The sequence below is a fragment of the Uloborus diversus genome, chromosome 6, assembly GCF_026930045.1.
Source record: "Uloborus diversus isolate 005 chromosome 6, Udiv.v.3.1, whole genome shotgun sequence".
NCBI lineage: Eukaryota > Metazoa > Arthropoda > Arachnida > Araneae > Uloboridae > Uloborus > Uloborus diversus.
The window spans coordinates 97,270,500-97,296,203 of NC_072736.1; the positions used below are offsets into that span (position 1 = coordinate 97,270,500).

General features: G+C 33.6%; 1 protein-coding gene across 1 annotated transcript; it reads left to right on the plus strand.

Annotated features, from left to right (window-relative positions):
* Positions 1-637: 637 nt before the first annotated feature.
* On the plus strand, positions 638-20,719 carry LOC129224877 (glucose dehydrogenase [FAD, quinone]-like). Its single transcript, XM_054859422.1, is given in 12 exon segments — positions 638-658; positions 661-688; positions 3,376-3,578; positions 3,701-3,890; positions 5,376-5,507; positions 5,934-6,055; positions 8,232-8,399; positions 13,091-13,241; positions 13,776-13,924; positions 15,640-15,817; positions 18,698-18,920; positions 20,487-20,719. Coding segments are annotated over 12 exon segments (1,704 nt in total). The 3' UTR covers positions 20,626-20,719.
* The last annotated feature ends 4,985 nt before the right edge of the window (positions 20,720-25,704 follow it).

Here is a 25,704-nt window from a genome sequence, read left to right on the forward strand (position 1 = left end):
TGCTGCATTGCAGCAACATTTTTACTATTATTATACTGAGAGATTCTTTTGGCAGGTAGTTAAAGAAAGCTGTTGAAGTTTGAAGTCATTTTTGCATGAAAAAGAGCGATGATTTCACGAGTGTACCCAAAGGTGTTCATAATATGTTTTCAAATGTTATCAAACCTGATCTCAAGCCCATAGATTGAATCCAAGTTTAAATAATTTAACAGATTCCGAAAGCAGAATACATTCAGAACCGATTCGGAATACGTTTCAGTACACTTTCGTTTCAACGGAACACAATCAAAACACATTTTGGAGCACATTCAGGAAACTGGAACATTTTTACCATATGAGTGTACCATATGTGATTATCACTCAACACACACACATATGTACACACCTGCACACACATAAAAATATAAAAATAAAAAACAGATTGAAGGTTTATGTGCGAACGCGGCATACTGGTGAGAAACCTTTAAAATATATCATGGGTGACTATTGTGTTACTAAAGTGTTTTTTTTTTCTCATACAGCAAAATGAATTCTAGCTTGAACATAAACAATGCTGCTAGTGAGCTATCCTACGGAACGCCTTTCTCCACTTCACCACTGCTGCCATTGCTCATATTATCATTAGCATCTCAAAAGCATGCGCCGAATACGAAAACCCGGTTCGAAAACGAATATGACTACATCATTAGTAAGTATTTCTATCAAAAAATTTTCATCACACCTGAACAAATTCTATTCAAATTGAAGCGACGAAAAGCTAAGGGATGTTGGCGAAATGCCTGGTTTTGATGAAAGGCATGAAAAATTTACAGTGCTGGCCAAATTATTAGACTAAGATTGTTTTAAAAGCAAATTCTTTATTGATTACATATCTATAAACCCATTAACGAACAGTGAAATAATTATCTAATATTTAGTATGCATTCCCTTGTTCTTGATGACCATTTTAAGTCTTTTTGGTATACTTTTCACAAGGTTTACACCATTTCTTAACTTTTTAAAAAAAGGAGGTAAAAATAGTTTATACTCACTGTTATATATACTTACATACACATACTCACTAATTACCTAAAACTAACTTTAAATATAACAGAACACACTAATAAAAAGAACTTGTGAACTGTTTAAGCTGATTGAGGTTATGTTCCTGGTAGGTAGATAAACAAAGAACATAAACAAAGCAGACAGTGCTGCCACCTGCAAACATTAAATTGTGCTAAAATAACGTAGTAATCAGTGTACAATACGTACTGTACTTTAACAGTAAAATAAATAGTATTTTAGTACAAATAGTGTACAAAAAAGATCTTTAGTCTAATAATTTGGCCAACACTGTAAACTGCAGACTGACTATCATTTAAAAGGCTTTCTAAATCATGCTGTAAAGAAGCACCTGCTATTGCTACCTTTAAAGTCTGGTTCCTATAGATAGCACTCTACCATGCCTTATTTCAGAAGCGTCCGATTTCATGAAAGGGTGATACGCAGAGGAAAATTGAAGAATAGAATTCGCAAGTGTGGTATTGGTTCAAGAGCTTAAATACGTAATGAAAGGGATTTAAGAAATTAACTAAAGAGGTGAAACATTTCAGTTCTGTGTGGTCAAGGAAGATGGCTCATTAGACAGGTCATATTCTGAGTAAGTGGGTGGGTCATGCTTTTACCCCTTTCTGCAGTCATTAATCAGAGACTGCAACGCCTCCTTTCGTCAATTTGAATTGAAAATTGGTGAGAGTAATGTTGCCATAAGGAGCACAAACTTGTCATTTCTACTTTTTTTTGGCAACTCAATGCAGTTGCTGCTGCAACTTAAACATTTCTGGTCTAAATAATTACATAACGAAAATATATTAGGAGTACATATTTTCTTTCAATTAAACAAATTTTAGAATTTTGTGCATTAACCATTAAAATATCGTTCATCATTTTTTATAATGAAAAAATATATCAACAAACTTCAATAAGCTAACGATAAATTAAGAATTCAATTATCTCACTCAAGATATTTACGGCAATCTTAATTGATATCTATATATATAAAAATGGATGTTGGTAAATTTGTGGGTGTGTTTCCTAAGATCTCAGAAACTATTCGGAAGATTTGGCTGAAACTTTCACCGTTTGTTCTTTTTGGTACTGGGAAGGTTTATAGACCAGTTTGAAAAAAAAAAAAAATCCTATTGATAGTTCCTTTTTTATTCCAATTTAAGTCTCAATTTTCGCGTAAATGCCCCAATATGGGGGGGGGGGGGGAAATACGTGCACATTTTTCTTTTTGCACAATTTCAAACAATCGCCAAATTTTACTACTTATTTTGGAAACATTTTGTGTGAAACTGTTTAGCGCCATTTTATGGTGACCAAAAGTATCTCAGCATCTGGCGAGAATATCTATGTTACAAAAATTTTACTAAGTAAGGAAAGGAGGGGGAACATTATCGAATGTATCTCAAAACGATTCCCGCAAATTTGGTAAAATCACACCAAGAGTCCACAATGATTGAAATTTCCCAAAATAACTAAAGCAAGTATAAGGGGATTACGGACGCGCGGCTACATTTTTTTAAACAGTTCGTACTTCAATAGCCATACAGAAAGGGTTTTAGATTCCATGTCAAAAAAAAAAAAAAATGTATTAACAGAAAAATCTTTTTAAACATGTGAAGATTAATTTCATGTTTTGGAAATTCTTCAAATTTGTATATGCTAAAATTTTGTGCTTTCGTTTCTTAAGCAATGCTATTTTGTTCTTTATATTTATTGCCATTGCTATTTTAGTTTTATGAGTAAGGAAGAAGTTCGATTTTCAATCACGTCAAAAAGGTGTGTTATGAATTTTTTCACTTAAAACAGAAAACAATTGCAAGTAACGATTGTTTTTCAGAATTATTACTGACCCAAGCAACGCCGGGTGTATTTACTAGTAAATTATAAAGTAGTAAAATGAATGTCGCAGACGGTAAACTTCGAATGTTTTGCTAAAATGTTGTTCCTCTTTCTGACCTCATATGGTCAAAGAATTACTTCCTCTTCTAAAACTTGTCGAGAAAGAAAATACATTCATGTCACCAAAATGTCGCTAAACTTGAGCTATGACTAACGTCCTTTATTCCTTCTCCGGCTATTTGAAAGAATCAACTCACTTCTCTTTTTATGGATATGTGCCAGCCTCTCGCGGTCGGACAATATCATTTCTTGCCAAAAAAATAAGAAGTTTCTTCTACCGTTTGCACTAGTTCTCTGAAAAGTTTTGTGTTTGCCATTTACACCCTCTGCTTTTAGACGGCTCAATTGTGCAAATATTTTTATTGGACAGCTTTCGTTAACTGTTTGAGAACTAATCTAATGTATTTTTACCATATAATGTATTACTAGTTGGTGCCGGATCAGCAGGTTCAGTCTTGGCAAGCCGTTTATCAGAAATGCCTTGTGCCAAGATTTTGCTACTGGAAGCAGGGAAATCACCTCCGATACTTTCTGATGTCCCCTCTGCTGCAAGAAGTTTTATTAGAAGTGATATAGACTGGAATTATCTAACAGTTCCTCAAAGGCATACGGCAGCTGGGCACAAAAATAGAGTATGTATACAAAGATAATTAGAGCTTTTTCCTCGATTTCTTTGCAGTGACGTTGAAGGAAGGAGTTGTTTACTGTTGTACCAACGATTTTTTTTAAAATTAATGTTTGTTAATTCTTTCAGCAAGTTCCATGGCCTAGTGGAAAAACCCTTGGTGGTAGTAGTACTTTGAATGCTATGCTGTACGTACGTGGTAATCGTAAGAATTATGATGAATGGGCTAAACAAGGAGCTATCGGATGGAGTTACGACGATGTCCTACCGTATTTCAAAAAGCTCGAAAATTATACGGAGCCAAAACATGTCAATAATGGTAAAACTTCAAATATTACTCTTGAATTAGTATTTCGATTTTGAATTGCATTATTTAACAAGAAATCGGTTCCAAAAGGTTCTTTGTTAGAAATACTTAAATATTTTCGATTTTGAAATTTTTTTAACCTTTTGGAGTACTTTTAGTAAAGATACCTACAATCAGGGTTTAATTTGCGTGGGAACTAAAATAAATTCATCTTTATTTTTTCTTTCAATTGTGTGAGGATTTTTACTTATTATAAGGAGTTAAGGCTACTTACGACTGAAAATACGCTCTGAAGACCATAGCATCCCAGCACATTTTTCGTTAGAACTCAAGCCGGTCACAAGTTTCCCTGAAAGCACAACACGTTACGGAAAAGTTACAGCGACGTCGCTGCGGTGGTCATAAATTGTGACAAAATTGCGACGTCGCACAGCAGTTATGCAATGACACATTTGTGACATGTTCCCAGCGACTTCACTGCAACGTCGCAGCAACAGTTGAAAATTGGGATCAGTTATTTTGTGACATTCGTCTTCAAGACGACACCGCAATGTATGATATGCATGTTGCTACAGATTGACATTCGTAAGTTGCTGCAAACCTGTTGATGACTTAACAGTGATAATTTACGATCGTCACACGACGAAATCCTTATGCAATCGTCACGCAACATTTACATGCGTGTTACAGTTTCGTCACTTTATTATTAGGGTCTGTACTTGATAGGAATTCGGGTACTATACAAGATGCGTTTTACTAAAACATTATTTTTTTGAGAGGAGGACATCGTAAACATAACATCCATTTGAAGGTCTTCTTCACGTTTTCTATTATTAAAACAATCCACCAGAATGCCTATCTGGTGTGACAGTGTATATCTACAACACAATCTGAATAATCAAAATACTGAAAGCTCAACTCTGTGGTACTTCTTTACAACTTTTTCGAACTTTTGCAAATTAGACGGGCTTTCGGTTGTATACGCATAAAACTGAAATCTGTAGACCTGTAAGGATTTCCTACTTTCTTTGGTAGAAATTTAGCTCTGATTTACAAGTATATTATTTGACTATCCTTTTTCAGAGCTTCTCATGGAAAAGTTTAGCTCTTTTTATTATTCCTTTCAGCAAGCTTCGCTCTTCAGCACGCAAACGCGCGAATGCGCATCACTCGTTTCGTAATCCTTCTTGCAGAGCTAACATAAAACTAATGCACTCTTTCATTATCTTTTTTTTAATATTTAAGTTTAACATACAGATCAACTGAATGTCCTTCCTTAATAGATTTCAAACCGAATTTGTTGCAACATTTCAGCAGTTGAACGTAAAGTTATACTATGTATGGTCAAAATGTAATGATTTTAAATCGTGCCTATCTAGTTTGAATGAATTAATGAAAATAATATTTTTTTTAGTCTACTTAGAAATTCGTTGATTGATTGATTGATTTCCAGAGTTTCAAATTCCAGAAATAATTTCGTTGTTTAACCATTTTTAGGATTTCATGGCACATCTGGACCAGTTACAGCAAGTACCCCTAAATTCAATCCACCAGTGAAACTTGCGGCAATGGAAGCAGCTACAAATCTTGGATATGAATTCGTTGATTCTAACGGACCCCGTCAAACAGGTACATATTTTGCACGGGCTATTGAACGATATTTTACCTTCAAAGATACTTCACATTTCTTAAATAAAGTTTCTCTCGAACATAAATTATGTTCGCAAAAAATTATAAGTGATTAAAAAACTTGAATGCACTTAAAAGCAACAAACATTGAATTAAAAGGTGAGGAAACAAGTTTTTAAGAATCAGTTCAGAAGCACGAAACATCCTTCAGTAAAAAGTTTCCAAAAGGGGACGAAAACTTCAATGTACGTAATATGTATAATTTCAGTGCCACCAAGGAAGGTAGTTAAAAACAAAATTCATTAAGATTCTACAGCTAATACTATAAAAAGAATGACAGAATTTTTGCATTTAAACTCTTTTTAATGTCACTCTTCGGTAATTGCGTTAATAAACATTTTCTGATAGTTACTCTATTTACTTTAGGTTTCTATAATTACCAATCAAATACAAGAAGAGGACAGAGGTGTGGTACAGCAAAAGCTTATTTGGTCCCCAGTGAAAATCGAACAAATTTGGATATTCTGACAAACGCAATGGTGAAAAAGGTATGAAAATATAACAGCAATTATATTTAAATTAAATTGCTTTTTTGTTAAAATAACGTTTTTTTCATTTCTTGACTGAAAAGCGAAAAAAGCCACGAAAGTAATTATTTAAGTATTGCTTAAGTAAAACTAATTGAAGTTGATATTGCAACTAGTATTTGACACTACACTAGTAGTTGACACTTATAAAGAATATGCTGAAAGAATATCTTATCATGTGCTGAATTGATTAATCAACAAAACCGTTAGCATTGCAAATTTAAACACCAATTATAGTTTTGATTAAAAAGGCATTTAGTTTTTTGTTTTCTGCTTTTGAAAAAAAAATCACTAAATAGTGTGTAAAATTTGCAATTATTTCCTCTCAATTTATTCTTTATAAGTGTCAACTACTACTGCAAAGTTAACTACAAGTTGTAATGTCAGCAACCGGTACAGTTACATTAATAAAGTTCAGAATGTGTGCTTATATATTTCAGAACATTACGATCTTGTATATATAACTAGGCTTGCCAGATTTCTGAAATGTTCAACCGATACACCGGACCCCCCTCCCCCCGCCAGCATCGCCAATATTCAAAAGGGAACACTGCCGTGGCTGGTTTGTAGGGTGTTTTATTCGTATATGTAGGGGCAGTTCATTCTCATTGCTATGAATAAATTGTTACTAATCATGAAACTAAAACAAGGGTACGACTACTGAGAAATGACAAAAGTAGATAAATTTCTTATATTTTAATATTTACAAGATATTTTAGTAAAAAGAAACGCTGAATGAGGAGAAAAATGTTGAGCAACATTTACATATACTTTTTATTGATTAGAACGTTTTTTAGAAAGTCTTTTTTGGTTTTAATCTTGTTGTAAAAAATCTTTACAAGCTTGTCCGATATCAATTTTAATCACCAATGTTCAAATGAGAAAGTAGTTATCCTAAATATTTCTTCACAGTTAATTATTTTTAGACTTTTTTTTTTGTTCATCTAGAATCAAATTTCTCTTTTCCGGGACGCGAAGCAAACCGGCCGGGACCCCGGGATTTTGTCTGAAAACCGGGACTGTCCCGGTCAAACCGGAACGTCTGGCAAGCCTATATAACTGACTAGTTCTTCTAAGGATGAATTTGAATGAGTTATGCAATTTTATAGTTCAAGTCACTGGAAGGGAAGGAGTGTAAGTGGCAATATGGAGATAACTAGTAAAACAGTAGGAGAAACTCTCACCAGTTTTGGGACCAGAAATGGTACAAGTAGATCTGTAAAGTGCTGCGTTACAGCATGATTTGGAAACACTTTTCAGTGAAATCCTGCCTTAGCTTGTTTTTTCTCAAAACTAAAAAAAAAAAAAATCCACTTACAACCCTTTGTTTCTCTCTGTGCATTGATTGTGTAATGAACTAACTTCCAAATCAGCTTTTTTTCTTTAAATTCATACTTTAGCACATTTGAAGGAGTTAGACTGCACCGGTCTTGGGCTGTAAAAAACTCGATAAAAGCAGCTACTTCGTAAGATTTTTCATTTGGTGGGTGTGCCAAAACCTTTCAAAAAATGGCGTAATAATGTTGGGGAAAAACATCACAAAATGTCGAGTTTTCTAAATCAAAGCAATCTTAATTTGAAGCATTGTAAAATTGAAACTTAAAAAAAAAAAAAAAAAAAAAAAAAAAAAAAAAAAAAAAAAAAAAAATTATATTCCACACTTTTTCGAATATTTTGAAAGCCAAATTGTAAACTATTTGCTTTCCGATAGATGGAGCTTTCCAAAGAGACTTGCGGTTATGAATTTTTTTTTTGGTGACCATCAGAATTTTGCCTAACTTTTTGCGATAAACATTTAACTAGTATGATAGCAAGCCTACCCTTTTTATTTTTTTCTTGAAATTTTTTCTTGAATAAAAAAAGTTAACCAATAGGGGTTGCTTTCGCTGGCTGCTCGGCACCATTTTGTTCTTAGATTAGCCAAGCTCCTGATTGAGATCGTCAAAAGGCGCAATTCTTTGTTTACATCTAGTCTATCTTTCTCGTGAATGAAGTTTAGGTCTGGAAAATTGTTTCAAAAAAATTGTTATAGGGAACTGATAACCGAATTATTAGTGAAGTTTTTATTGCGGCAAAGAAATTCTTCATTGAGACGCAGTTCGAAACGAAGTAACTTATCTTTTTATTATATTTACAGGTAGTGATTGAAAACAAACGGGCAACTAAGGTTATATTTGATTTCGAGGGCTCCAGTCATGAAGTTAGAGCTAAAAGAGAAATTATCCTTTCTGCTGGGACAACGAATACTGCTCAACTCTTAATGCTATCAGGTATTGGACCAATGGCGGAACTAAGTAAATTTGGTGTAAGTGTGTCTTTATTTTACATCATAGTTTATAACTTCTTTATGAAACAGCTTTAGTATTCCCGGATTGACGACTTTTTTTTTGCAACTTTTTTTTGTTGATGTTGCGTTGTCTTGCGTTTTGTTTTGCTATGGCAGCTTACTAGGATTGCCGTAAAATTTAAACGCGTTAGCATGGCCTGACGTCACAAAATGTCACCTGGTGGGAATCTGCCAATGGGGTCGTTTCCAAAATTTTAAAAGTATTTTTTTCTGAAAGAGTATGCTTAAAAACATAAGATCTGACCATTTTTTAAATATTTTTTTTAAGTTTAATATTTAAAAAAAAATACTTAATTCGATGCGTTTTCATTGTTTACACTGCTGCCGTATGACATCGCAAATGATGAAATGCCATTTAATGTTGCCATTCACAGAACAAAACATTTAATTCGCATCTTTACTCACGTGTACTGGCAACGATATGGTTGATAGCAAGCATAGAGCGCAATTTTAATTCGCTGCCAGATTATCATAACGTGGGAAAAGATGCGCCAATTTGCATCATTTGTGACGTCATAAAGACCACGCCTTGTTTAAACTAGTATGTTGTGGCCATCACGAAACTTTCTTCTATATTTTTCCTTTTTCTGATCCCTCCCCATGCTTGACGAGGAAGCAATATTCCTAACAAAAACAAAATTACACATGCAAAAACTTGACGACCATCCCAATGTCTGAATTATTGTAAAAACAAAACAAAGAGCGAAAATTGAAAGTTACTTTAAAAGCTTAACTTGAATTAATTACAAATATTTTATTTATTAACAAACATAAGATGGCAACAGTTAAAAATTTTAAATCATTCAGATAATATATCCTATCCATAGACTAATAATAAGAGTAGACCGAGCTATGGCAACCCTTTTGCTGTTCATAAACCAAACCATGTGACTGGTGGATATCCTAGCAACAGCGGGCGTTAATCGTAGCAGACGATCAACGCCAGCGCGAAATTAAATAAATAGAATTGATGGAACACGGAAGAATGATCTTTTATGGAGTCCGATTTGTAAATTTGTTATTCTAAGTTGTAAATATTTTGTTAATATAGTGAGTTTTTCGTTTAGATAGCATTGTGCATTTTCTTTAGTCAATTTCAATAACTCTCTAAGCAATAAAAGATGCAAGCGACCAAGAAGAATCAGCAAACGGTAAGATTTTTACCTACAGTTTCAATTTAAGATACCGATTAGTACATTTTTGCGTTAGCGCAAAACGTTTACGCCATTTCGTTCACGCCAACGCTGACAGCTCCAAATGAAATAAAAGTTACCGAAAACTGATCAAAAACTATTACTAATGTCAAAATAATGCATAACTAAAAGAAAAACAGTTCAATCTCAGCACCTGGAAGTTTTTTTTAATGAAAACACATTGTCTTAAAATACATGTCGAGTGCCAAACTATAGATAATGCTGCCATCTAGCAACCATGCTGCCAAAGTCTTCGCCAAGCCCTTCCACTAGTCACATGATACATCTATGAACCAATTTTCTTTATCAGCAAGAATGAGAAAGCTCGGTCTACTCTTATTATTAGTCTAGGATCCTATCATTTCCATACAATTAAAATCACGAGGAATACGCAGACGACAATCTATTACGATTTATCTTTCTTATTGTTGCATTAATAAAAATATTTTTATTCGCAAAAAAAAAAAAAAAAAAAAAAAAATCAACACCTCTTGGAGCGATCGGCGTCAAAATTGAACCAAAGCCTGTTTACATATGGATTCACATATATTCCAAATTTCAACCAGAACGTAGCATTACTTCTTGAGATAGGGTACTCAAAATGGAAAAAAAGAACGGGTGATTGCGCTACCCCCTTTTTAGCTGTTGACACAAAAATAAAATCAGTTCTTATACCCACTAAGGGTTACTTGCCGATAAATTTTTCTTTCATTCCGTTCATTATTTCTTGAGATACAGCAGTCACAATTGACGACAAAAAACGTTCCATAGCTCAACCCCCGTTTGAGTTATTGACACCAAAATTGAATCAGCACCTGTTCTTGTTAATTCCAACATATGGACCAAATTTTGTTTGATTCCGCCAGTAACTTCCTGAGGAATAGCAAGCACGCGTAACTCGAAAAACGTCCCATTGCTCCACCCCCCTTGGAGGAATTCGCGCCAAAAACTAATGGGCACAAGTTCACATAGGGGCACATATGTGTACTAAATTTCGTTCGATTTCATGCGGTAGTTTTTGTTGTAGAGCGGCCACAAAAAACTGGTCACACACAGACGTGACACACATACATACACACACACATACATACACACACACATACATACACACACACATACATACACACACACACACAGACAGACAGACATTTTCCAAAAATGGTCGAAATGGACTCAGCACACCTCAAAACGTTCGAATCCGTCAAAAATCGAAATTCGAAAATTTGCACGAATCCAATACTTTCTTCTATATATTAGATATAGAAGAAAGTAAAAATCGAACATTTAAAAAAATAAAAAAAAAAAAAACTTTTGGGAAAATGAAAGTATTTTCTGGATCCATGTAATTTTTTTTGCTCATTCTATCCATTTCAATGACTAAAAGTAATACTTTTGACTGAAGGAAACCACCACATTCGGGAATTCTGTTCCTTCTGTACACTGGAATCGTTTACGAATCTTGCGTAGTAAATGTTGTATACATACGTATATACAACGAAGCAATTTTATTTGTTTATAGTTCAAGGTAACGTACATACACGCACATTAGGGTGGTTCGAAAAACTTGATTTTCTTTTATTTCGAAATCGCGTTATACCTCTCAAAAGTTGTGGTTTGGTATACTCAATTTGGGAAAAATAAAAGAAAAATCTAAGTCGACATCTTCAGTTCGCGCATAAAACTGAAAATTGGAAAAAAATTGCTAAAAATTGAATTTTTCAAAAAATAATAATGTTAGTTTTTTTTATATTTTTGTAAAACAACAGCCATAAACTGTCAGCCTGAAAAAATATTTTACAGCTTTTACATAAGATCTTTAATTTGGGCGCACGTCTTAAATTGGGTTAAAACCCTCCTGAAATTTGAAGCCCAATTTAAGGCGTATGCGCGAACTAAATATCTTATGTGAAAGCTATAAAATATTTTTTACGTTCAAGCTACGCTCTATATTGACAATTTATAGCTGTTGCCTTACAAAAATATAAAAAGAAAATCTAATATTATTATTTTTTTTAAAAAATCAATTTCTAGCATATTTTTTCAAACTTTCAGCCACATGCGTGTACTAAAGGTGTCAACTTAGAATTTTGTTTTAAATTTTTCCCCAATTAATTATACCAAACTACAACTTTTCGGAGGTAACGCGATTTCGAAATAAAAGGACTGAAAGTCAGTAACCTTTCTGAAACTATCCTGGAATCTTTCTGAAGAACTCAGAAACTTCCATTAAACAGTTTAGCAAAGCGGCAGAAGCTACTGCAGAATTAAAAGCAAATTCCTGATAACTATTTGTCTTCCAATCTTAAAAAGATACAGCATCCAGAAACTGCATTTTGCCCTCATTTGCGCCCAATCAATTTGGACTGGCCGTAATTCAGCTGAAGGCGAAACACTTAACGAAACCCCTAATATAATATATAAGTATGTTTTGAAACTGGTATCCAAAAATGTTTTTCACAACAATAAGAAGTCTGCATTTATGCAACTTGTAGCAATTCAGGAAACTTTTTTGGAAGAATACTTGGTTTTCACAGGAAACTGGTGAAACCCCATGAAATCCCAGAACTCTGCCCGAAAATAATCTGTGACGTTTCGGAATTTACTTACAGTGTGAATGCATTTCGAAGTTACTACTCTCTAACACTTACTGAGAAATATAACCGTACTACCCATAATCCGTTTTTGAATAGAAAACTAAAGATTCTGTATACAGAGTGATCAACAAGCCAGTTCTTTTATACAGCTCTGAGATATCGACTATGAGAAAGTGTAATGAAGAGTTGTTGAAAGTGTGAGGCCATATGTTAGCATGGAGTCAAGCAAGAGTAACAAGATAACTCGTAAAGAAAATCCCCAGCGGATCAAAACCGAGAGGAAGACCAAAAATCCGATGGCAGATCAAGTTGAAGAAGATTTGAAGAGACTGAAAATAATTAACTGGAAGCAAAGGCAATTCGTCTTGTGGAATGGAGAAATGTCTTGAAGGAAGTCGAGACTCTTCAAGGGCTGTAGTATAAATGGTGATAATGACTATCCACAAACACATTTTGGTTTGGTAGACTTTTCATATCATACCTCTTCTATCCGAACGATTCAAAGCAGGTTGTAAAAACATAACGATATCTCTTTAAAGTAATAAAGAAGGGTTTGCGCTAACGTATAAGCAAAAGAAAAAATCACTGTAAACAAAGCATAAATTTTCAAGAAAATGTTGCAAATAGCTATTTTGAAATTACAGTAGAACATCTCTATATGCGAATGGACTTCACCGCAGAAGATGAAGGAGCCGCATAACGGCTTGAAATAGATATTTGCTGATTTTTATCTTAAATTTGTGCTTTTTTTGAGTTGTTGTGTCATCTTCCTCATTTTTCATTGGTGGAAAATAAATTACTGATGCTTAACTGTTCAAAGGAAAAGAATAATAAAACGTTAAAATTTGTTTATTTGTAATAGATCCCAGTGATTGCAGATCTACCTGTGGGTCATAACTTGCAAGACCATTGCGCAACATTTCTTGCGTACGAACTCAGTGATCGTCAAAAAGGATTCGAGAAGGAGATAAAACTGGACGAAAACATTCGAAAATACATTGAGAAGAGAGAGGGTAAGTTCGTGCATGAATCGTAGTTTGTGTAATTTGTACAGGCAACTAAATATAATTGTTGCATAAAATGCTTATAATTATAGGAATATTTTTAGATTATCAATTCGTTCCATTTTCAAATGTACGTGATACTTGAAATATGCGCCTGAAAAATTGTAATGTGGTATTTCGACTAGTAACTTGCTAGCATGAATTTGCTACATAAACTTCTTTACTTGCAATTCTAAACAGGAATGCAAAGGGAAAAAGGAAAAAATGAGTCTAGAAAGGAAAAAAAGCGAGCAAGGTCACTCCGATAGAAGGTCACTTTGACCTCCCAAAAATCTCTTCATCCGGCAAATTTTGTCTGACGATTCATATTACTAGACTTCGTTCATTTACTGAATTACTGCCAAAATTTTCATTTAAACACCTGAAACACCTGAGACAGACTCAGCATAATTCTTACATTTAAAAAAAAGTTGTATACGTATCAATAAAATGTGTGTGTGTTAATTTACCTAATTAGTTTAATTTTATCATTCTTCTTTGTAGGTCCTTTGACTACGTCAGAAGGGTTCATGTTGATGTCATTTCTAAGCAAAAACATGTCAAAGATGCAAAACGATATTCCCGATTTTTCTCTTTATTTAGTTGATTTTGTTCGAGAAGTTCCCCTCAAGCAATTTGGAATTTCGATGGATGTAAATATATTTGGCATTTTTAAAAGATACTTTGACTCTCCTTAACATCAATATCAAACGAAACGGATTCATATCACTAGTATTGTTTACTGCAACCTATATGTAACAAATGTATCCTTCCACATGCCCATTCTCTTTCTAAATGTAGTCCCTACAAGCAAAGGGGGTGTAAGTGCAAAAATTAAAAATTTCAGATAACAAGTACAAATGGTAGAAGAAAATCTCATCTGGTTTTAGGGGAAGACATAGTACTAGAAGTCTTGGTACACTGTAAAAAAATGTAACTGATTGTTTCACTTTGAAATTGGTTAAATCTAAGTAAATTTAATAGGTTAATTTTATTGATAATTCGTTTCAGAAATGCCATGGTACTTTAACAAACTGCTGACCACTATAACACCACGACATTGGTGGAATTTACCACCAATAATACTGTAATACTTTCAGGCCCCTAATATATACTATAATAAAGTACTTAAAATACACCACCAGCTCAGTTATTCCATCCGAGGACTGCAGTTTCGTGCTTTTTAGCACTCATCAGCCCGGAAGAGGAATCACATGATCTGGTGGCGAAAAATCTCTTAAGGGAGCCAAGAGAGCCAAACAAACTGGTAGCTAATGTAGAATTAGCATACCAGATGAGTGACCGCAGCAATGGTGCGGTTCAACTCAAAGATTGATGACAAAGCATGGTATTTTTTAGTAAGTTACCGCCCTAAGCCAGGGCTAAGGCAGAAATACTTAAAGTATGCTAATTCTACATTAGCTACCAGTTTGTTTGGCTCTCTTGGCTCCCTTAAGAGATTTTTCGCCACCAGCTCATGTAATTCCTATTCTGGGCTGATGAGTGCTAAAAAGCACGAAACTGCAGTCCTCGGATGGAATAACTGAGCCGGTGGTGTATTTTAAGTATTTCTGCCGGTAACTTACTACAAAATATAATAAAGTGACATAGCGAATAAAACAGATATCCACTAATTTTGTTTCAGTTTTTTGAGCGGGGGTTCCCCCCCCTCCCCTGCTTTTTTTTTTTCAAACAGAAGTTAGGTTTAAAGCTGTAGTTCAATGAAGAAAACGGAAACACGATTTCAATTGTTAAGATAAAATGTTTATTTTACAGTATACTTTCTAACACTCATAGTATAAAGAACCCCAGTAGCAGAATGTTTTTAAGAAGTTAGCGATGCACATTAAAAATCAAAACATTGTCTGCAAGATAAACTTATGGGTCAGATTAATTGCATTATCTTAAAAATAACACGCTAAATACAAATACGTAAATGTCTCTTGTGGATTATGTACAAGAATCATAATCTTCATTAGCTAAAATTTAAGATTTTTTTTTTCTTTAAAAATTTTAGTGTTTTCTTTCTCTTCCAACTAAGAAGTACTCTTCAGTCTTTCTCAAAGATCTGCGACGTATGTAGCAGCTTCGCGCTCTTTCTGCTACCGGTTAAAGAACTATTCACAACCATTCCGAAGTACATACCTAGAGTACTTACTGAGAATACTTTCAGAAAGTTTTCTCAAAAGACACCTTTCACGTATAACCACTTTTTACGTCCCCCCCCCCCCCAGAATAAAATTTTCCCCTCCTTATTCTTAAAAAAAAAAAAAAAAAAAATCTACAGTGCAATAAATGAATATTTTATTATACTATTTTTCAATATAGTATTGTCTTAGATGTATTGATGATTTTTTTTTTCTTTGAGGTAATGTTGAAGTATTTTGGGTTTTACGCTTTCAAAACAACTATTGTCTGTGCATCTCAAATCCTGCACCCTAGGAGTAGAGGGACTGTGACACTCAATTCCACCAATCCGTATGATCCCCCGCTGATTGATCCAAACTATTACGCGGATTATCAAGACATTGATGATGTGGTACAAGGTAAGGAATAAAATTTTCTATTTTTTATGTATAGAGCAACTGCTTTGACATAATTGCAAAACCCTTCTACAGATGAACCTGTCTATAACAATACTGTCTATAACAATAAACCTGTCTATAACGATATTTTCCTTGGTCCCAAGCTGAATGGCAGCAATAAATAATCAAACTGTCTATAACGATAACCTGTCTATAACAATATCATTTTTAGGTCCCAACAGTATCGTTGTTGACAGGTTTTACTGTATTTCTTGGATAAATCGGAGAATTTTTGCTAAAAATACTGAAAATAATAATTATTAGCCGTCAGGAAGATAAAGTACTTCTGTGTGAAAAGGAAAACATATAAAGGGGACAGAAGCGGGGCTAAAAGTTCTGCGGGTAAGTTGTTCCCTTTGAAATAGCTTAATGAAGAAAAAAAGATAAATCTCTATTTTGCAAATACCTGGTAAAGTGGAATGTTGCAGCGCACCTGTGGCAGCCATATTAGCCAGGCCGGTGGCGTCCGGTATATTAAATGCAGAGCACGTGCATCACTGATTAACTTTTGTAAATATTTTCGTTTTTGAATTTTTTGGTCTTTCTCACGAACTTTAAGTCATAGGGTTTAGTTCTTTGGTATTTTTATGCATATATTTATTGTGCATTCTAAAATACTGCGCTGAAACTATTTACGTTTCGTTATCTAACCTATAATTTAATTTTTCAAGGACTTGTGCTTGCGGGGATAGTTGTTCTTCTTTGTGGGGCAAGTTGTTCCGAGGAACAACTAGCACGAAAGACCTCATTGCCCCTATTTATCTATATCAGCAGTGCAGTAAACAAAAACACAATATTGTATACATATACATTCGTTACCGTAAAATATAGAAATTGGAGAATGTCGACCATCACCGGTGATTCACTGAAAATATTTGGTCGTTCTCTTGTAGACAGATAGAAAAATATGAAATTTTCCAAGATCAAAATATGAATAAAAATATCTTTCATAGTTCAATATAAAAAAAAAAAAGAAATTTGCAAAATTTGTTATTCTAGAGCTTGATTATGCTACCTTGCGTTGATTTGAGAATGTAGCCAAAGAGATAAAACAGTTCCATGTTGCTCACACATGGTAGATGTCTCATTAAACAGATCATATCCTCCACAAGTGAATCTGCCCAGGCTTTACCTGTTTCGCCGTCATTAGCCAAAGACTGCAGGTTCTCCTTTGTGAGTTAAACCTGGTCAAATTCGTATAGGACTTTAATTATCGGAAGTGTAAATGAAAAACGCAAGCAACTTTCCTTTTCGTAATCCAGATAAAGGTAGTTTCAATATTCGCTGAAAATGGTTATTTGAATATTATGCATAAACAACAAACTAATGGTTACCCGAGGAATAGGGTGCCACGGTAACCACGTGTAAGCGGATTTCAAGGATATTTGTTGATGTTGCACACCAGGTAGAAAACACAAAAAATCAAGAACACTGATTTATATTCAAATCTCAAGTAACGATGCTAGAGGCAAACGATTAAATTAGTAACACTAAAAGTAACAACTGTACTATGTAGAAAATGCATGTAAATGCGAATAATAATAATAATAATAATAATAATAATCGTTTATAACCGCAAACAGACACAGAAAATCATGCAAATAGATCAACCAAATTAAATCAACTTAGGTTACCCCAAAAACTTTTAAAGCAGCAGAATTCTTTCTAGCGAAATTGTCTCGGTCACTCGCTTACAGGCATGTGGAGTGTAGATGTAAAAATCGGGTTTTAACTGGTCAGATTTCGGTGACCGAGGAGAGTTTAATGTCTTTGGAAGAAAAAGAGGAAGAAAGAAAATAGAATGTCGGAATGTCTAAAAATAGATCTTGCACGTATTAAGTTAAAATGAGTGTTTTCTATATTCAGTAACTTATAAACACAAAAATAAATAAATAAATAAATAAAATAAACAATAAATAAAAAAATCCGCAGTAAAAATATCCGCACGCAAGTAATCAGGTGTTCATTGTTATCATTTGCACTAACATTTTTTATGTATCGTCTGCGAAGTATCGTATTTATAGTCGAAGATGGTCTTCTGTTATGATTGCAGACTGAACTAGTTATCATAGCTTACTAACTACAGACGCTATTATATATTTCATTTAGTTCTTTTACTACATTATTCTATTCTTACTATATTTTACTATGTTAATATATTACAATGTTACTATACTTATTAACTGTGCCTTAATCTATGCATTTGTACTTAAAACGTAATCACTGAACCTATAAATACAAATTATCAAAGCTAAAATGTGAAAAACGTTTAGTTTGTTTTAAGTTAAAAAAAATCGGATTATTCGGGCAATATTGTGTATTAATCTTTAAACACTTGTTTTTAATTAGTATCAAATTAATTTTAATTTAGTACCAAAATAAAGAGGGTTTTTTTTTCTGCGTCTGATAGGATGTGTTTGGAACTTCCATGTTACATAGAATTTGAACTATAACGCTTTTTTAAAACGGATTTTACGCCTTTATTCACGCGATTGGTAAACGGATTCATTGTTGGCCGACAAGGAAATTAAACGCAAAGATTGAAAATTTTTATCTGCTGCCAGTTTCTATTTGTCGACAAATAAAATACTCGTAATTGATTTTTAATAGTACAAGGCTTTTAAAAGGATTTTCAATTTTCTCTCTTGATTCTTCATTTGCAACGCAGTCTCTCTCTCTGTGTGTGTGTGTTTACATTTTTAATGAAATATTATTTGCGGTTTGAGCTTAGCATGCTATTTACTCAAAATCCATTTACATTCCTTTGTTTCTCACTGCTTCAATCAATTCAATTTTATGCGTGCAATTTTTTATTCGTGGCTAAAATAAGTTTTCTTTCAGGGCTCAAAGTTTGCAAAAAACTGATGGGAAATTCTGCCATGGAAAAAGTAGGCGCCAGATTATTTGCTTCATTGCTACCTGGATGTGAGAAATTTGCTGATGACGAAGAACTGTACCTTCGATGTGTAGTAAGGACCTTAGTAATAACAACGAATCATCAAGTAGGAACAGCTAAAATGGGTGATCCCAACGATCCAACCACAGTAGTGGATCCTCGACTTAAGTATGTTACTTTGAATTTTTTTATGATATTATTGATTTAACACATAAACGAAAGTTTAGACATAACTTTTTTATTATTATTATTTCTAATGGCAAGGCAGGATACACTTATAGAACAAAAATAAGGAAACATGTAGGACAGGGAATAAGTTAACCGAAATTGACCCTAGTCATTGCCTCAGCGGTTCTCTGGCTCTCCACTACAGGGTCGTTCGTCTCAGAGTCGTAGCCATGAAGTGCCTCTCATTGACGCAGATGAGCTCTATAAAAGAGTTCTCCAAGATCAATGCCACTGCCTCACGTAGAGGGCAATCAGGTATATTAGCAAGATCTTCGCTTGTCCAGGTCTTAGATTCAACCCGATCTTGCATTTGGGCTTACAATTTCAACTTCAAAACTTGTTTCCAAAAGAGCTTTTTTGAGTTAAAAGACAGCCCAGCAACATTTGTTTGCTGTTGAAGTGCACCTTCAACGGCAATCGTGCTGTTGAAGGTGCACTTGAAGTTGTTGTTGAAGGCAGTGCGTGCTGTTGAAGGCAGTACGTGCGTGAAGGTCTGCCTAATTGTTTCCGTAAATGCCGTAATGACCAGGAATCCATTGTAACTAGATGTGTTTGTCTTCTCGACTGATATAGCGCATCAACAGGACCTCTACAGATATAGGAGCCCCGGCAGAACAAATGACCTGTATGGGCTGCATGCGAGTCCGAGAGCAAAACAACCTTTTCAAATTCGTGTAAGAAGTGCAGAAGTTGCTCCAATGCAATACGGATGGCTTCTACCTCTTTGTCAAGGCAATAATTTGGTAGACAATTTTGGCGTGCGTGCCTGGACATAACTAAAACCCTAGATTGCAGCTAACTAACTACACGTCCAACAGCTTGGGGAACAGCTTTCTTCCAGTATCTGCTATAATGAAGTAACATGTTTTGCTTCTTGAATGTGGTGTGGTGCTTCTGAAGTACGCTATTTCACCATAGCGTAACCCCCAAGAAGATAGCTTACTCCCCCTCCCCCAATCATAAAGAGACCCAGCTGAAAGAAACATTTGCACTCATTCGGACTTTTTTTTTTTTTTTTTGGAAAATTTTCAAAAAAGAAAAAAAATCCAATTGACTAAATATAACAAAGGCGTGATTTTAACGCCCTAAATTTCATAGTGTTTCTAAACTGATTACAATTAATTGATTTTCTATTTTGAGATTATTATTATTATTATTATTATTATTATTATTTTGTTAGATTTCAATGCAAGCTCCTGTACCCTCAAGCCTGCCCCTCTTCCTGGGCGGCTACGTGTGTATAGTTGTGTGTGTGTGCAGGCGTGTGTGTGTGTGTGTAGGCGTGCTTGCATGTGTAGACTAGGCTTGTGTGTGTACGTAGACCTGCGTGTACACACGGAGGCGCGAGTGTATGTGTGTAAAGGCGGATGTGTGTGTGCGTCAGCGTGTATGTGTGTCAGAATGTTAAACACGTTTGAAATTTGCTTCGCACCTTACTACATAAAACTTATTTATTTACATTATTTCATAAGTAATTCATCATATTGTCTTTTTTTTTCTTTTCAGAGTGAAAACTATTCGAGGTTTAAGAGTTGTTGATGCTTCTGTCATGCCAACTATTCCTTGGGGAAATACGAATATTCCAACGATTATGATTGCTGAAAAGGCTTCTGATATTATTAAAAGTACTATTAGGTGTCATTAACATCGCTTTGCCAATGAAAAGCAAATCTTGTAAATATGAAGTAGTCAAAATGTAAAGGAGACATTTACCATCTGAATAAAAATATTTTTTTCTATTCGGATCATTTTGAAGTTAATAAAGTATTCTTTATCATTGGTTCTTTTCTTACCAACTAGGAAACCACACGAATATCTTCATATATGTAATAGCGAATTCACTGATCGAGTAAAGCTTCTGACGTCACCAACAATGAAACTCGCTCCACACATGATATTTTGATAATATTTTTTGGTAATGTTTGACATATAGGGAAATGCTTCATTTTGACAAGGCTGAACTGGATCCGTTAACTTCACTGTTTTACTGGTAAAACAGTAATTTTAGGAAAATGAAGAAACGAAAAAGTGGTCAACAATTAACGCTGCATCTACAGGAGTTGAGGGTTCAACCACTGGAATTAGGGTTAAAATGTCAACTATCAAAATATCACCAAACAGGCAATTGCTTCGTTCAAATGCAGAAGCAATTTTTACCCGTCATTCCTTGACGAGCGATTTTCTATAGTAGGTTAAATAAGAAGTAATAACATTTAATTGCTAAAAATGCTGATTTCTTTGCAGTACCTTCTTTATTATTTCACTTTCCAAGCAACAAAGAAATTTATTCAATTATTAAAAAAATATGTTACCTGAAAATTTTCACTCGAAAATTGATTTTGCAAAATTTTCGAGTGGGACATTGCTACCCGTGGTGCACTGTTACAATGTAAATATCTCCGCCTCTATCATTATTATGATGTTACAAGTTTGTCAACCTCACAAACAGTCGTTTTGAAACAGTTGTCTATGTCGCAGTTTGTACCGCGTTTAAAAGATAACAAACAAAAAATGTTTTTGTGTGATCAAATGACGAAAAAAACAGTTTTAAAGCTTTTAATTTCTTTCCGAGCGTATTATAAACTTAGGTAAGTGATGTGGGTTTCCCTCTTTTTTCTGTATACTTAGTTACGAATCATCATTACGTAGTTTTTCGTAACCTTAAAAGACTAACTTGAATTTTCTTTTCGGTTTTCCTCTCCTGGGCCCTAAGTGACACTCTACTGACAAATTACCAACAAACATCGAGGACAATAAATTTGAAGTTAGCTATTTGTGTAGAAGTGGCAAAGTTGATAATAATTTCTACTTTCCTATAGAACCCAATATGGCGATGATATCGTTAGAGGATATTAAAATTGTGCTTCTCCTTGTAAATGTGACAGAAAGAAAGATCACGTCAGGCAGATTGCTTACTTTATCAAAGATTATGATAAAGAAATTTAATATTCGTTAGAAATGTTTACTTTTCTCTTATCGTTATTTTTTCTATTATTTTTATATTGTAACAAAGTGTCCCTTACACTGTAACAGAGTACCCCATTAAATTAAGGTGCAATTTAAATTAAGAATAGTTCCAAACAATGGTAATGTTTAAGTAATTTTATTTAAGAGAGATTGTGTTATAGTTTTAATCCATGCCAAAAATAAGCGGATTAAAAGAATTATTAAACGCTACATTCTTGTTTGTTTGTTTTTTGTAACACTGTACCCTACCTTACCCTACATCAGGGTTGCAGTGAAGATTTTTACCGACTCAAATGTAATGTAAACTTCCGTCCAGAACTGAGCTAGCCTGTTTATCTGCGACCAAACTTGATTTTCTAATTTTAATTAGATCTCTCCTTCAGTTGGATTAAACTGCTAACTATATACTAACTACATACCTTTCCTAGTAAAGACAATTTTCTGAAAATTAAATATATTTTTTTTTATTTAAAAAAGAAAGTTGCTAGTTAATCTAACGATGAATTTTATAACTCTTTTTTCAAATTTTGAATTATTTACAGTTATATTTTAATAAATGTTGACTACTTTACTTAATAAAATATTAATGAAGTTCAGCACTATCTTTTATTTGATTCCAACTTTTGAGAGCCCCAAGTTCGTAAACGGTAAGTAATTTATATCCAAATCATATTACACAAGTCAGAAACCTACTCAAGTGAAACAATTATACAGATCCACTCAAATATATATACCAGTGCTGTATACGTAAGCGGTTCTTAACCTGTGGGGTGCATTTCTAATGGGAAAGTACAGACATAAAGGTGGTGTAGCATTAAAAAAAGATATTGAAAAATTTATATTAATTTATTTAAAAAATGTATTGGTAGCTTGCAAGCAGAATTGATGCGTCAGCATGTAAGCACTCCGGACAGAAATCCGTCTTTCCAGAAATAAAAACGAAAAAACAATTTTTTTTTTTTTTAGTACATATAGTGTCAATTTTGACATTCTCTGAAAGACTCAAAGAATACGAAGGAAAGTAAAAAATAAAATAGAGAAACAAAAAAAAACTTAACTTCTTTACTCAAAAATTGTTATTCTAAAGCCCTTGAACGAAGCATATTGAAAGCAAATATGAGAAATAATTTCAGTGTTTTAAGAAACTCTACCTGGAGGGCTTATCATTGGGTTGTTTCCGAAATTTTAAAAGTACTTTTTTCTGAAAGAGCATGATTAAAAACATAGGTTTTAACCATTTTTTAAATATTTTGACAAAGTTTAGTACTTTGAAAAAATTAGTTTAGTAGGTGCGCAGATTCAGTTTCATTTTTAACGTTTCTGCTCATGACATCACAGGTGATGAAATGCATTCACTGATGCCAGCAGCGCAGAGCGCAATAATTCGGCATTAGATTAAAAAAAAAACATTATAGCGCAATAATACTAAATAATTTCATGTTTGCTTCAGAAAAGCTTTCATTCAAAATTCTAACTATGATTGCTGCTAATATTACTGTTTAAAAGCAAACTTTATTTTTAACAATGCGTAAACATTTAGTTCACCAATGGAGTAGCGTTGCAAAGTACGTCACTTCTGATGTCATGAAATGATTAAATGGCCATTATATTGCTTGATTTCTATTACGCAACGAAATTTTCGTTACAACGAATAAAATTTGTGGCCCATTGAAGTTCGTTATGATGGGATTTCATTATATTGGTAAAATAAAAGTTATTTCTGCCTCCATATTTTATTTTTTTTACATATTCTATCAATTTCAGTGGCTAAAAGTAGTACTTTTAACTGAAGGAAACAACCCCATGAACAGCTTCAGTCATTGGGCTTTTTGTCATTTAGCGAAAAATTAAAAGGGTTGTCTGTAACGGTTGCCTTATCATACATTTAAATTTGCACAAATTAATCGCAGATGAAATGAACTGCACGGTGTTTTGAAGCTTATTGGTTAAACTTTAAACGGTGATGAAAACATCTTAAAGAGTAAGAACCATACCGGAACATAATGGCGGTTAACGCAATGCTGACGCGCTGCATACGCATAAAGCCACACGCTGAAGGATGCGAAATACGTCTCAAACTTATATATATACATACATACATACATATATATATATATATATATATATATATATATATATATATATATATATATATATATATATATATATATATATATATGTATATATATATATATATATACCAAAACAAAATAAAAAATAAAAGAAAAATTAGAAAATAATAAAATAAAATAAAATGAAGTAAACCACAAGTCAAACAAACAGCCAGGTAAATATTACAAAATGCAAACAATAAACACATAGGGGATTTACAAAATTAAACAAACAAGAATACTAAAACTAATAATAAGACTATGTTGATGAAGCCAGAACTCCTCAGCAGTCGAACCTTCATCCTAAGGTCAACAGACCCAAAATTTTAAACTAAAAACTAAAGCGAGGATGTCCAGTTCCGAAAAAGCTAGCATTCAGGAATACATAGGGCTAAACGCACCGTATGCGAAAAATGAACACAGATTTCTTGGAACTAGGACCTAAAACTATACACTGGGGTTTCGTCTCGACTATTAGAAGCAAATGGCTATCAATAATAGTCCTCCACCGTACCACCAGCAGAAATTCAAAGGTCTTACCTAAAATTCTTGGTGAGAGCTCAGTACCGTGTCCCGCAAATCAGTGTTCATTACAGTCGATAAAACGTAGATTCATTCAAATAAAAAGATATTTATCCATAAAAACAGTTCCATAAAACGAGCAAAGTCAACCGGAAAACTAATTTCTTAAAGTTAACTTAAGAAACCAAAAACTTTAAAAAACTAATTAACTGAAGTCCACGCGTTGTGATTTGCTAAAGATAACTCATTTCATTAGAAGCAGTTAAACGATTTACAGTGAGGCAAAGTGTTGATCAAAGGGTATACCAGCGAAAACGTTGTTGACGACTTTATACATCTTTTAACAATGGCTAATTTGCGTTGCATTTATTGCACACCTATCAATTTAATTTCTTACTTTTCTAGATTAATAGTAATTAAAAGGTTTGCTGCAAAAAGTAGGCAGTTCCAAACTTTAACTTTCAAAAGGTACGCACTAAAGCTTAAAACACAAAATCACATTTTGATTTTGTTTTCTTTATAACTCCTTGTGAATAACTGTTGAGAAGCATACAAAGATTACATAAAATGTAAAAAAGAAAGAATGGATCGATGTTTCATTGAAATTGGATTATTGGATTTGCTTCCTTTTCGAAACAACCTTCAATTCAGCGGTCAGGAGGGAACAAATATCCACTGGCTTTGAGGAATTCATGTATATATATATATATATATATATATATATATATATATATATATATATTCATTATAATGCACAATGAGCAGATACTCCCCTCCCCCCATCCCCTTTTCCTCCCTGGAAAAGCTTAAAATGACAAGCCTGGAAAAAATATACTGCTCTTTCGAAAAAGATCTGTACGGTGGGTAAAAACATTTTTCGAGAAATTTGTTCCAAAACATTCTTTACGTGTTTCTAACAGACTTACTTTATTTAGTTAAGCGTCTGATTAATCGAATTAAGGAAATAGTTCCGTTGATATGTTATCATAATTTTCTTCTGGTCTTATCTTGTGAGAAAACCCTTTATTTGAGATCAAAGTGGCACAGTGGAAATTTATTCTGCAATTTTGTACTTTCTAAGTAAGTATTAGTAATCTTTTTGAATTATTCGTTGAAATATTTAT